At 44.2% G+C, this 14,207-nt stretch overlaps 1 protein-coding gene across 1 annotated transcript; it reads left to right on the top strand.

Moving 5' to 3' along the window:
• The first annotated feature begins 571 nt into the window (after positions 1-571).
• On the top strand, positions 572-10,770 carry PRPH2 (peripherin 2). Its single transcript, XM_054197340.1, has 3 exons — positions 572-1,177; positions 3,920-4,166; positions 10,461-10,770. Exons 1-3 carry the CDS (start codon positions 597-599, stop codon positions 10,695-10,697), a joined length of 1,065 nt encoding a protein of 354 aa, XP_054053315.1. The 5' UTR covers positions 572-596; the 3' UTR covers positions 10,698-10,770.
• The last annotated feature ends 3,437 nt before the right edge of the window (positions 10,771-14,207 follow it).

Genomic DNA, 14,207 nt, shown 5'->3' with positions numbered 1-14,207 from the left:
TTGGCTGTAGATATGGATAAATCAGGATCACGTAGGGGAAGTATATTTTTGTATTCAAGCAGCCTTTTTTATCTCGGAGCCCTCTTCTTTTTTCCTCAAAGGATCCATATTGTTCTGGCAACAAAGATCTTTTTATATCTCTGGGTTTTCACGTTCTGCCCAGCAGCCTATCATAAGAAAGCACAAATCTACTAAATAGTAAAATGAGGGATTATTTCTACTCATCTGTTGACAGACATTTCTCCAAATTGGATCAAATGATTAAAGGTATTAGAATGACGTCTTGCGGATCCAGATCAAATCATTTGAAACCTTGAGACTGTTTCTCCTTTGCTTGGAAGGAACCACCAGAAATAGTTGTAGGTGCTAATTGCCCATTATTCTCACTAATGTGAAATTGTTAATTGGGGTCTTTGAATATTTTACTTGCTTGAATCCTAAGCGGGGGAGCTCAAGATGGAAGGACCGTGCAGTGGCTCGCTTCCCACCGTGCCGTTCGGGGTCTCTTCCAACGCCTGAATGGTTCTTCCTCCAGTTGCTTACGCCGAGAAGAGGGGTCCAGGCTGTGAAATCTTCCAACATCTCCCATTACGAAGATGGCACTGCTGAAAGTTAAATTCAACCAGAAGAAACGGGTAAAACTAGCCCAGGGACTATGGCTCATGAACTGGTTTTCAGTGTTTGCTGGAATCATTGTTTTTAGTATGGGGTTGTTCCTCAAAATTGAACTCCGGAAGCGAAGCGAAGTGATGGACAATTCTGAAAGCCACTTTGTGCCCAATTCTTTGATATTGATGGGTATATTATCCTGCGCCTTCAATGGTTTTGCTGGCAAAATTTGTTACGATTCTTTGGATCCCGCTAAATTTGCCAAGTGGAAGCCTTTGCTGAAACCTTACCTGGCACTGTGTTTCTTCTTTAACATACTCATTTTCTTCGTTGCTCTGATTTGCTTTCTCATGCGGGGCTCTCTGGAGAGCACACTGGCCCAGGGGCTCAAGAACAGCATGAAGTTCTACCGGGACACAGACACCCCCGGAAGGTGCTTCATGAAGAAGACCATTGACATGCTCCAAATTGAGTTCAAATGCTGTGGGAACAACGGCTTCAAAGATTGGTTCGAAATTCAGTGGATCAGCAACAGATACCTGGACTTCAGCTCCAAAGAAGTGAAAGAGTAAGTGACTTAGTGGGGTTCGTATCGCATGGTATCAAACTAGTTGATCAGTATCGTACTAAAGAACTGTACATCGAAACAGGCACTGACTGGAGGGGGGGTTGTATAAAACGGGGGTTTTCTCTGCTTTTGCTTAATGAGCATCCCAAACGTTCAGCTAGATTGCTTCCTCCCCTGGCAAATTCCTCTAGCATTATCCAGACCATAAAATATAACGCACTAAAATACAATTCTCACTCTTATGCAGTGCAATGTAGACAGACTTACAATAATAATTTCTAATCCCTTTTACCTCTTTATAAACCCCTTACGTTGAGCCACACGTACCTACTCCCAAAATCGACAGGGGAATGTGAGAACATCACTATTCCTAAAGCAGATTTCAATGGGACTTATTAAGTTCCTAAAAAAAGACGTCCCTGGATATATACTGCTGACACCACTTTTAAAACGCCACTTTAGACATTGGCAATTAAGCAATCTCATGGAAACAAATAGAAACAGTAAAGCTTTACCGATAACTCATGTGTTTTAAATCCCTCAGATTTAGAATTTTATTTTTATATTCATTCAATGGATTGTGTGACAATATTGAGCCGTCAACACCCTAGCTTGACGTTCCCAGCTTCACGCAATGCCCGGTGTAGCCAAATGCATTTTATGTTCTCTCCCGTATAAAAACATGCTCAATATATATGCTTGTGCCTAATTTTTTTAAAATCTTACATGAAAACAGCACTAGTTTCCTCTATACAAACCAGAACAGACTGTTGATGAGAAACACCGTAATGGCTCTGATGTCAGTGCCTAAAGAGGCAGTAATCTCAAAATCAGGTTAGGCGCAGTAAGCGCAAGTCAAAAAATAAACATGGGAACAAACGAACTTTTGAAATTAAAAAATAAGCATTGAGCATAAATGCCCACAACCTTTTAATAGATTAAGCATCGGGGGAAGAGATCGTTGTTCAGAGTTCTTTGTGAACATTGCTGGTTAACGTTCATACTCTGTGGCTGCCCAAAGGGTCTTGTAAACTGGAAGCAATCTGCTTTTTAAACTTACTGCCCGCGTTAAAAACATCTGAATTAATTTTGAAAAGGACTTTGTGTATCTCGTGGGATCCCTGCCTGACTGTGTAAACAGTATTTCAGTTGTGCGTGTCTCTCTGCGTATTGTTTAGACTTGTTGGGTGGTCGGGTTGTTTTTGCGATTCTGAACTGGGACTTCGTAGTGAAAACTGTGACAGGCTTAACCCGTTGCTCTGCGGGGGTTGTAACAAATAAATACATTCGCTATTTAATAAGGGAGTATTTGCATTGCGAAGGTATGCCCATGGGTATAAATAACTACTTGAAAACATAATAAGTTCACCTTGCCAGCATTATGTGGAGATTTGAGAGCTGTAACTTAATCCAGCAGCAGTGGAAGGGCAAAGCACACAGGGAAAACAAGGTTATATTGTCCTTAATAAATGATGTCTTGTTTGGGGCTGAGACTTGGGGCAATTTCTTTGTACTACTGAGGCAGGAAATAGGGCATTAAAAATCCACAAACGGATGTTAATGAGTGAATTCAGGGTTTGAACTGCGCAGTGGTGCACAAACTCTGCTCGTATTCCTGGTGGGATATTTTCGTCCCTTTGAAGTCAATAGCAAAGTTCTCCTTAATTCCAGCGAAGGTGGGAGTCCGGCCCCCTGCAATGTGATTTTTATATTATTTGTAGAGCAGAGGCCTGATCCAATCTCTCTGAAACTGGTGGAGCGTTTACACATCAATGGGAATTAGACCCAACGCAGAGCACACTTTACATCTAGAGATAAAACCTCAACTGCACTTGGCATTTAGATATATTTAGGTCACGACCGCAAAGTGGAATTTTCCTTCACCAGGCTGTTGCAATCACTTCTCTCTCCCGGACTCAATTTTAAAATATCCACATAGAATGCTACAACCTACTCTCAGGGGTTTTTTTTTCACCTTTCTAGATCACTGGGGCTCTCCATTCCGTCATTTTCTAAGCAAAATGACATTTGTTAGAGTTGCAGTCCTCTTTTTGTAGTCGTTTTCTGCAGTGCCAGTGGAACTATTTGCCTTCTAAGCATCTCTCATCTCCTAAGGCACCAGACTAAATGGCTGTTTATGGAGTTGGGGAGCTCCTGCAAGGATTTCAGAAATTTTTCAACATCCTGTTGCTGAAGCCCATTTTACGTTTTAAATACTGCCTACCTTCCCAAGCCAAGAATAAATGTGTAACCCCTTCCCGGAGCTATTATCCTCAAAGAGAAGCTGTTAGGTTTGCTGGATCAATGGTCTAGCTGGGTATAGTGGGTACTAAGGTTGTTGTGGGTCCTTTTCCAAGCTCAGGTCACCTTCAACATCTCCCTAACTATGCTGTGATCACTTTTATGACTGCCCCTCCTGAAATTTCTCTCTGCCATTTGCTTTTCTTAAATATTAATTTCTTTGAAGAAGTGACCCAAGAGGGTGCATTTCCATCATGAAAAGTTAATTATAGACTCAGTGTAGCCTTGACATAGAAAAGGATTTCAGAGAGGAAAAACAACCGGGACAAACGCCGCTAAATACACAGGGGATGCGGAGAAATGGCATGGCCAGGAGGAACGGTAGAAGACCCACGCTCTCTTTGATTTCCTTTCTTATCCAAGTTTGCTCTGGTATGCTCCATATATATATCTTTAAATGTGTCTGTGTGTATTCACGCTTCCTTCTGCCCTTGCCCGTAGTCGGATCAAAAGCAATGTGGATGGAAGGTACTTGGTGGACGGCGTCCCTTTCAGCTGCTGCAACCCCAGCTCCCCGAGACCCTGCATCCAGTACCAGGTCACCAACAACTCGGCTCACTACAGCTACGACTACCAAACGGAGGAGCTCAACCTCTGGCGCCGCGGCTGCCGGGAAGCCCTCCTGCACTACTACAGCAGCATGATGAGCTCCATGGGCGCCGTCATCCTCCTCGTCTGGCTTTTTGAGGTAACCCTCTCCCCCCTGCCCCCCCCCTCCCCCCCCAGGCCATGCTGTGCTGAAGCGCCAGGTCCAGAGGAGCAGAGCATTTTTCAGCATGGGCTTCCAAGTTAAATATCAGATCTATTTAAAATAAACTGTCCGCCGTCCTTCTTTGGTTGAGAAAACATCTAATAGTGACCATCTACGTAAGGCCTGAAAGGTCCCGGGCTGGAGACACAGCTGGGAAGCACGGGATGGGGGTTAGATTGCAGACGCCCCCTTCAGAGTAGTCCTGCCAGAGCCTCAAGTATCCCCACAGCAAGAGGGGAAAAAAGGACCGATTTTGTGCCAAATGCAGGGTGCTGAGCAGGGAAGGGTGTGGGAGGGCTCAGCTGTCCAGATGCATTAATTTTATGTGTGTCACCATTAGTGGTGAATGAAAAGTGCGCAAAGCGGCACGTCAGAAAGAGATGGCAGTAATTTGTGGGACAGAAAGTGCAATTAAGGGCTTTATGTGCTGATGAAAATAAGACCTGGAGCCACGCGCAGTCTCCAGCTTCAGGGCAGCATTTGGTTTAAGGTCCTTCATCAGCTCCATCACTGGTTTTGGACACAAGAAGTGGTTTAGGTGAAGCAGGTGGATTAATTTTATTTTATTCTGCTTCCCAAAACCACAGTGTGCACGCAAACAGGTGCAGATACTGCCCACTGTAGGCGTTTGTGGGTACCATTGCCCAAAGTGCAGCTTTGCTGCTAAAATACCATCTATTCAATGCAAGGCAAACATGTCCTTCTGCCTCTGGGAGATGGCCAATTCTCTAGCCGGGGTGTTTGATCAATATTAACACACGGAGATGGCAGTGGCACGAGGGCCAGCGTGTGAGGCGGGGGGTGTGGAGGTAGAGCAGGACCCGATGGCCGACAGGGAGGGGGCAGCTCGCTGTGCGACACGGAGACCCTTTTTAACCCTTGAAACAGCTGCTGCAAATGGCATTGCCTTATGATTCAGCTGGCTTCTTAAAAATTTGCATAAACCTAAAAGATGCATTATATTTTGATAAACCTAAACAATGCGTTAAGTTTTGATACAAGCACTGGCCCACACCCTTCCAGGAATGAAGGTGCTTTTTAGAAAACAAACACCTCCCCAAACAATCCGTGAACTGAAAAAAAAAATATATCATAAAACTACTTCATGTTGTGTTATTTTGAAAATAACTGCTCCGAAGGAAATTAAAAAAAACTCAGGGGAAAAATGCACAGAAATACTAACGCTAGCTGCGAAAAATCATGACTTGGAACCCGTAACGTACCTCTGCTGACTTGTAGGAGATTAATGGTAGTGATACGTTAACATTAATAGCAGTGATTAAAATGCAGTATTTAATTCTAACTCTTCAAAGTACACCCGGGTACTTTTTCCAACCTGTGGCATAATAAGAAATATGATCTTCTCTTTTCCCCTTTGTCTTTTTCAAAATACAAGGTGAATTTTTCTTCAGGCAATCAGAGGACTCTCAGGGCAAAGCTTTAAAGAAATATCACAATCCTGGGTTACATTAATGGGGCCCTCCTGAATATTTATGACTCGCCTGATATTCTGCCATAAAGGGTCCAGATTTGGGTCTCAAAACTCCCTCCACTTTTAAGGCAAACTTTGAAGGAAGGAAGCAACGCAGGAAGCAGACATTAATTTAGCCTCCCTTTGAAACATAACTGCTTTCTTTAAATCGCAATCAGGGTAGGAAACAATTTTATATCGAGTAGGAGCGCGGCAGAGGTCCCGACCCCTGGCCAAGTAAGACGACGATCCGACCAGGGTGGGACCCAGCGGGGATTTAGCGTGCTGGCTCCGCGCTTCTCATTTTCCCATTGAGTGGCTTGCTGAGAAATTACGGGGAAGTGCAAAAGCAAAGGAGCGCCCTGGTTTGCTTTGCACCCGGGGGCAACAGGAACTCCCGCCAGCGGCACGGCCACAGCAACCTCCCCAGCAAAGCCCTTCTGGGGGCCGGTGGAGGATGCTTTCCAGCCGGGTTGGTGGTACAGAGGTGTGGGAAGGGGGACAGGGCACGGAGGGAAACACTCATCGCAGCTGTCACTTTTCGTGGAAAAAAAAAATAATAAAAAAATCACATGCCAAATGGGTGTAGGGACCTCAGGGAAGGCCATTTGGGTTTAACGTTTCCATATTAGGTGCAAGGAGGAATGAATCTATTTTGAAGTATCAAAACTTCTGTTTGAGAAAAAAGTAGTGTGTCATATTTTTTGAAAATAAATACATTATTATCCACATGCCGCTTTTACTAGCAAAAGCTGTAGGCTTCCCATGAGGGACAACCGGTCATGAGGGTGACAAAAAAAGATCACCCCATGCTCTAGCTAAGCCGCCTCAGGCTAAACCCTGGCAAACAGATGGGCTTTGCTGCAGAAGGTCAAGCAGAGCCAGCCTAGCTCTCTTCTTGACCTCCCTCAGCCAGCGAAGAGGAAATGGAGGGTCCAAGGGTGCCCTGAATAGAGAATTTCAAAAGGAAGCGAGGGCAGCAGCTGGTTCCCGAGATGCTCCAGGTCCTTCACCTGTATAAACATGTGGCTTTCGATAGGTCACAGGTACCGCAGTGGCCGCGACCCTGAGATTCATCTCACATGTGGTGCCAGAGAGGGAGCCCAGCACTGAACTCCAGGAGGTGGGAACCCAGGAGAACAGTGAGACAGGAGCAGGAGGTGCATTGCACATCACGCGCTGGAGAGTAAACTCTCTGATGCACTGAACAGTACGAGTGAACTCCCACAATGATCTTCCAACCCAGCCCACAGGCAGCAGGGATGCTCCAGACGGACAGAGTTTGCTCTGCTGGCACAGATGGAGGGGCTGGGCGTGCGGGGGGATGCACCAGACCAGTCTGCCCACAGCCAGTCCTGGAGAAACACAGTGGCCTTATTCTTCCTGACACTTTAAAGTTGCTGTAAAACGACAAGAGTTTTCATGACAGTTTGTCCATTGGCCGGGGAAACCATCACTCATCAGGGCTAGCTTTGTGACCTTGGTGCCCAGGCCTTCTCTGCTGGATTGTGTTTAAGTACAGGTCTACAATTCAGAGTCACAGACTGGTTGAGGTTGGCAGGGACTCTGGTGGTCATCTTGCCCACAGCCCCACAGCTCAAGCAGGCCCCCTGGAGCTGGTTGCCCATGACCATGGCCAGACAGCTTTTGAATATCTCCAAGGAGGGAGACTCGAACGAATCTCTGGGCAACCCGTGCCAGTGCTCGGTCACCCTCTCAGCAAAAAAGTGTTTCCTAATGTTCACAGGGAACCTCCTGTGTTTCAGTTTGTGCCCATTGTCTCTTGTCCTGCCATTGGGCACCACTGAAAAGAGCCCAGCTCCATCTTCTTTACTCCTCCCTTCAGGTGTTTATATATAGATTGATAAGATCTGCCCTGAGCCTTCTCTTCTCCAGGCTGAACGTTCCCAGCTGTCTCAGCCTCTTCACACAGGAGAGGTGCTCCATCCAGTCCCTTCATCATCTCAGTGGCCCTTTGTTGGAGTCCCTCCACTATGCCCACGTCTCTCTTGTAGTGAGGAGCCCAGAACGGGACACAGCACTCCCGCTGTGGCCTCACCAGTGCCAAGTAGGGAGGAAGAATCACTGCCCTCAATCTGCCGGCAATACTTTGTCTAATGCAGCCCAGGATACCATTCGCCTTCTTTGCCACAGGGGCACATTGCTGGCTCGTGTTCAACTTGGTGTCCACGAGGACCCCAAGACCCTTTATTGCCAAGCTGCTTTCAGCCAGTCACGCCCAGCATATACTGGTACATGGGGTTGTTCCTTCCACAGTGCAGGACTTCAGCAAAACTGATGGTCCAAGGCTCTATGCTATCATATAGGAGATGGACTAATTTACCAGATAGTTGTCTCCAGATGCTGATTCTCTTCTCACCCAGCAGAGAAGGCAGGCTCAGGTCAGTGGAGGTGTGACAGCCTGAACATTTTGCATTGCTTTTAGGAAATCTCAGCCCCAGGGACCCAAATTCTTTCTGAGCAAGATTTTTAAGAAAATAAAGTCTTAAAACTGAGAGAAAACGTCACAGAATCTCATCCGAGGGCAGGTCAGCTGCTCTCTTCTGCACAAACAGCTTCCTTTTTTAAAGCACGACCATATTTAGTGACTTAGAGCCTTCCAGGAAGCCTGTAAGTACAGCTAATTCTGCTTTCAAATAGTGGGACTTAGTAAGTCAGTCGCAAAAAAAAAGGTCCTGCTGACATGCAGTGAGGTAGCACAAGCAGAGAGCAAAGTGGAGGCCATCTTTTGTGTCCAGTCCTATTAATCTTTACTTGCCACAGCAATCAATATGAAAGATACTAGTGTCATGACTGAGAGCAGTAGAACTGGGGCTCAGATTGAAAGGAAGGTGTCAAAGGCTTTAAATCCCAAGACTAGTGTGATGTGATCTGTTGCTTTTTGTGACCTCTATAGAATAGGTCTTCAACTGATTTAAGTCACCATGATATTGGGCAGATCCACAACAAAATGAGACTATTTCCAGATTCAGGGCCATTAGAGACTTCTTTGAGGACAAAGGTATTGCAAGTCACGCATTCTTATGTTGAACAGGACAAAAATTTGCCTTTGGATATGGAAGTATTTGGTGAAGCTTGTTTGTTGGACCAGTGTTTTTCACTTTCTGGTTTTGAATGAAGACAGAGAAACATCAACATCTGAAAATTTCAAGTGTATCTAATGGTTACCCTTTAGTCTTCCAAGAGTTTGGAGACACTGATCATACACAAGCAGGATGACCAGGGTAGACAGGCTAACGAACAGTCCACAGAAGCACATGCTTGAACAGTCCCGTGAGTCCAAAAGCCAGATGTGAATTTTCCAATTGGCCACACTATGTGGGTGAATCCCAACTTCAAATCTGCCCGATGCTGTGATCCTGCATGACAGTTTGCAAGCTTCCTCCAGCTCTAGTTCAAAAGCCTCAACAGAAAGCAGCACCTTGCATGTCCAGAAAAGCTCTCCGTGGGCCTCAGCTGTGCCACCAGGTAAGCAGCACACGGGGATGCCGACTTCTTTAACCATTAGGGTTTAGGAAGTCCAGAGGTAATCCTTCCTTGGGAATTTGAATAGGGTAACAGAGGCATCCTTCCTCCCCTACAGAACAAATCCTATGAGGTCATTATCAACAACAAGCGGTCTCGATCTTAGCTTTACCTACTGTACAAAAGACTAAATTAGTCGTCTGCTTTATCCTGGCCACCTGCTCTACCACCTCATCAAGCTGGCTCTTCTGGCTGCTGCCTTTTCTTTCTTCCTCTACGTGACAGATCAATGACTTTCCTTCATAAGCACCACAACGGTGGAAGTCAGATTGTTCTGAATGGTGTCAGAAGGCAGGAGACTGGCTAAAAACATTCTTTCTCTCTGGAGGCAGGTTTGGGGTGTTGCCAGTGTCAAGGGTGTTACATGAGCATAGTACAGTAGAAAGAGTCTCAGTCAGGGCTGCTGGGACTGGTAAATATTTTATCAGAAACAGAAATCTGTTTTAGATTGAACCAGTGAGAGATACAGATGACCTCCTGCCTTGCCTTCCTTATTTGCACATACCTATATAAAAAACAAAACCAGAATTTGAAGTAGACAAGCTGATGGCTCAAGTCCTAATGCTGCTCTGTTCTGCACAGATGCTGATTCGTTAACGTCTCCTTGATCAGATTAATATACCTGCCACAGGTTAATATACTTGCCAAACATATGAAGGTCAATGTGAAGGAGAAATATTTAGAGCTGAAATTAAGTGGGCAGTGGCAGAGCATGTTGCTGCACATACAAATAGCTTTACGGACGTCGAGCGCACAGGAGAAGAGGTTTCATTAAAATCTCTCCGGAGGCATCTACCCTGTGACGGGGGTACGTGGAAAGCCCCCTCGTGCACATGGCCGCACAAGGCTGATGTTTCACGTACTTCCTTCGTAAGTTGATGCATCCACTCATCACTTATCAACTGTCCCGCTTTCCGTGCTACTCACTCATTTCAGACCTCCACCCTTTCCTTTCCTACTCGTGAAGGGGCATTTTCCTCCTGCCAGTTCTCCTTCACCCCTCCTGGCCATCCAAAGGGGAAGGCTGCTCAGGATCTCCTCTCCTTTGGAGGATTCCCACAGCTCTTAAACCATATCTGTTTGGCGCCATTGAGATTTTGTTCACACCAGCAGCCCGGGCTGCTGATAGCAGAAGGTGGCAAAGATGTGGACGAGGGTATAAAGGTTACAAAAATTTGCCTGACACACTCTGTCTTTTCCATTGCACGGCGCAGATGGTGGTGATGGTTGGCTTGCGTCTCCTACACACCTCTCTGGAAAGCATCGCAAATCCCGAAGACCCTGAATGTGAAAGTGAAGGGTGGATCCTGGAGAACAGCCTGAAAGACACTTTGAAGTCCGCGCTGGAGAATTTGAAAAAGATTGGTAAGTTCAATCAGGTGGAAGCAGATGGCGAAGGAGCCGAAGGAGAGGAAGGTGGGAAGACGCCAGCCATCACAACGGTCAGTTGAGCTTCTAATTGATGTGGACTTTTTATCAGAGAGGAATAAAAAAACTGAGAATTGTGAATATCTACATTTTAAAAGCTATGTATCAACCATCAGAATACACATTTCTACACATGCTTTTTTTTTGCATATGGGAGTATACAACATAGTGCATCTTGGGATAATACGTTTATCCACAACGTGAGTACACCATATTCATAACTTCTGGGGGAAGTGACCCCACTAGGACTTGCAACATTCATGTGGTCCCTTATCAGGGACAGGTAGTTTAAAAAAATAAAAAAAAAAAAAAAAAATTTGCTGGCATCACGCTGTGATCCATTCCATCTTATTTTGAAATGAAAAGTGGAATTTTTGAAAAGCGAATATTTTTTGCTCAAGTTGTTTTATCAGCATACTTTACGTACTTCGGCTTTTAAAGACAAAGAGATTGGTTTTCTGGGGAGTAACATGTTAGCAGTTACTAACTGCTAACTAAAAGGAAGAAGGATTTCCAGAATTGTATATAACTTAGTATACAGGTATTTTGACAAACCTCTAATATAATGTGGTTTTTGGTAATGTGATAAGCAATGGTATTTTCTGCTGTATTTTTAAGATGTACATAGAAAAAAAAAAGGAAATTTATGCTGAGAATTTATGTACTAAGCAAAAATTATAATTTAATGAAACAACACAAGTATCATGAAAACGACATTAAGGTAAGATTTATGGGGTTTGTTTCTCAGGGTTTTTTTTTCAGGCTGTGTAACTTGAACGAGCGTGTTGTAGACTTATGCTTCACCTTGTATTTAAAGAAGCAGAAGCTTAGAAGATTCCTCTTGCAGTGGGTGGAATCAATGCTATGAGTATGTGCCAGTTATGGTTATTCTGGACATTTTTAAAAGTGTGTAGTCTCATAGGTTGCTCCAGAGTATTCAAGCCCAACTATTTTTAAAACAAGAAAAAAAAAAAAAAAAGAAAAAAATGTTACTTAGAAGTAACACTTTAAATGTTTTCCAGGGTCCTAGCAAAGGGACACCATTCACCTGCAAGTACTTCAAGCCTCAAACTTTGAGGCCAGGGAAAAGTAAGTTCAAATCAGTCCCCAGCATGCAAATTTTTGCAACTTTTCTTTTTCTTTATCAGTGATTGGGCACCCTTCATTACATCTTTTAAGTCAAAGGGAAGGCACGTTCTGCATATGTTGCATCTCTCCAAACATACTGTCGTAGCTGGAGGACCCTCTTCTCATATGCAAAGTTGGAATAAGACGTGGAAAAAGTCTGCTGTGGTGCGTGGCCTCTAGTGAGGGAACAGTGCATCATCTTGAGTTTTTCTGCAGCTGCCAGATAAATTAGCTAAAAGGAAAGAAACCCGACAGAGCAAGCCCCAAGCCCCTGCACGAACAATTGCGGACACCTCAGTCCCTCAGCTAGGAGCCAGCCACCACATTTGTTTTTAATTCGGTTGTGCAAAAGCTCTCCTCCTCTGCAGCCTACCTGGGAGGGTTTTCTCAGCAGGTCCCTTCCACCTGGTTGTTGGCCGGTCTTCCAATGAAGCCGTGTTTGCAGCTGCCTAATCATTGCACAGCCCGTTAGTTTTCATTCTTAATCACTTGTGCGCTTGCCCCAGCAGCCCTCAGCTCCTCTGGCTTTTGTTCAAACTCCGTCTAGGTTGGACAGACCAGTTCACAGCGGGACACGCAGGGATGCGTCCATACCTCAAGCCATAGTCTACATCTCAGTGGCCAGGCTGTTTCAAGCCATCTGCATGCCAGGGTTTGATTTTGACAGGTATTTGTGGCATCCTTTCACTTTTTCAAAGCTGGTCAAAGCTTTTAACTTTAGTTACGATAGCGAATTATAAAGTCAACTCTATTCTTTTGTGCGTAAGAGTGACTAGAACAAGGGCACGACCGTACAAGCCAACTTGCTATTCACCACAGCCTATCGTCTATTGCTTTGCTGAGGGACACTCTGCATGGCAGAACTGTACAAACCAGACCAACTCCTTCCTTCTCAGTAAGACATCACTACGACCGGCTGCTCCTCTCAGCTGGTCAGTTAAGAGAAGAGCGGGATTGTGGATGGCGCATCATGTGGCCACGTATATCAGAGAAGAGCTTTTTGGAGGAGTCATGTATGGAGAGGAGCTGTATCACAAGGATTAATTACAGTTTTTCCTTGTGAGGCTTCAGTGTGCTGTAATTTATACTGGTTACTTAACTAGACATCTGATTTTTTTCAAAGAGATCTAGATTTATTGCTACCCTAGAAATCTGGCTTAGGCCATTGCTTTAGACAGGACTCTCCAATTATCTGTGGTCTCTATTTTTTTGGTTTTGGTTTTGGGTTTTTTTTTCAGCCTATTGCTAGAGCAACATAACAAATTGTCAAATTATTCTTTCAACGCCACATTGGAGAAGCCAGTTGCCAGAGTCGAGGGTTTCACGGCATTCGGCAGGTAGACAGACCATGTGAGACAAGTTTATGAAGAATAGTACCAGAATCAAGGTTTCATACAAATAAAAACAAATAGTGTATATGCTAATGCTGTCTAAAATAAAGCCTCCTGGTTAATGAAGACCTATGTAACATCTTATGACTACTACAAGATTGTAACATGACTGCTTTGTAAAATATTACCTGTAATATATCATTTGTCCAATCTTAAATACACTTTCTTGTGACATTGCAAATGCTGCTCTAGATAAAGATATCTCTGCTGCCTGCAAATGTAAATTTAGGTATTAAAAATTATATTGCAAGTAAAGATCTCTTTAAAGAAAATGTTTAAATATATACAATTTAATACAGATTTCTTTAATTTGCATTACTGATGCAATTTTTTGCTTCTGAATTCATTTTTTTGGACCCATTTTGCGTGTTCCTATAGGTGAGAAGATTTTCCCCCTCCACATAATGGTCTGAGAGAAAGCAAACCTTCCCCTTCCCACGTGCCCAGCTAAGCTCAGGATGTGCAAACAGACCCCCTGAATCACTTGCCTCTTACTAAGAGCAGAATTCGCTGGACCATTTTAGTAGCATCCTCTTGTAGTACATCGGAATTAAAACATCTTCACAGGCCTTAACTTCTAGACATGCTCAACAAGTGAAACCACCATCATCCACAGGATCCTTGACAATCAGCTACACTGGGTTTATAACCTGTTTTTTTTCCCGTTTTAAATCTAATTTGCAGCAGACATTTAAAAGAAAGCATTGTTGTTATTTTAAATTTACATAGTAAAGCTCACGTAGTCAAAGCTGCCTGCAGCAACCCAACAGCTCCCAGACCCGTGCCCTGATTTTCAAACTAATAAACTTCAGAAGGATGTGAGCTTAATTCATACTAACCAGGCCACTTCTTTTTAGGTACCTCCAATGGATTACCGGCTTAAATCCAAGTACCCAGATCTGAGAGCCAGCCCAAGGCCTTGAAGTGCCAACTTTTAAGAAACAGAATTTATTTTTTTAAAAGAAATGACAAAAAGTGCACTATGTTACTGGTGACATTTATTTGAAGGGACAC

The sequence above is a fragment of the Rissa tridactyla genome, chromosome 3 (assembly GCF_028500815.1).
Source record: "Rissa tridactyla isolate bRisTri1 chromosome 3, bRisTri1.patW.cur.20221130, whole genome shotgun sequence".
NCBI classification, from domain to species: Eukaryota; Metazoa; Chordata; class Aves; order Charadriiformes; family Laridae; genus Rissa; species Rissa tridactyla.
Note: the sequence above shows the minus strand (reverse complement) of the source record. Positions and strands in the feature narration are given on the sequence as shown.

Bases quoted from the DNA above. Each gene is read 5' to 3' on its own strand.
- PRPH2 (XM_054197340.1), top strand. From the start codon at position 597: ATGGCACTGCTGAAAGTTAAATTCAACCAGAAGAAACGGGTAAAACTA. The intron at 1,178-3,919 runs GTAAGTGACTTA...CCTTGCCCGTAG, and splicing joins AGCTCCAAAGAAGTGAAAGA to TCGGATCAAAAGCAATGTGG. The intron at 4,167-10,460 runs GTAACCCTCTCC...TGCACGGCGCAG, and splicing joins TCCTCGTCTGGCTTTTTGAG to ATGGTGGTGATGGTTGGCTT.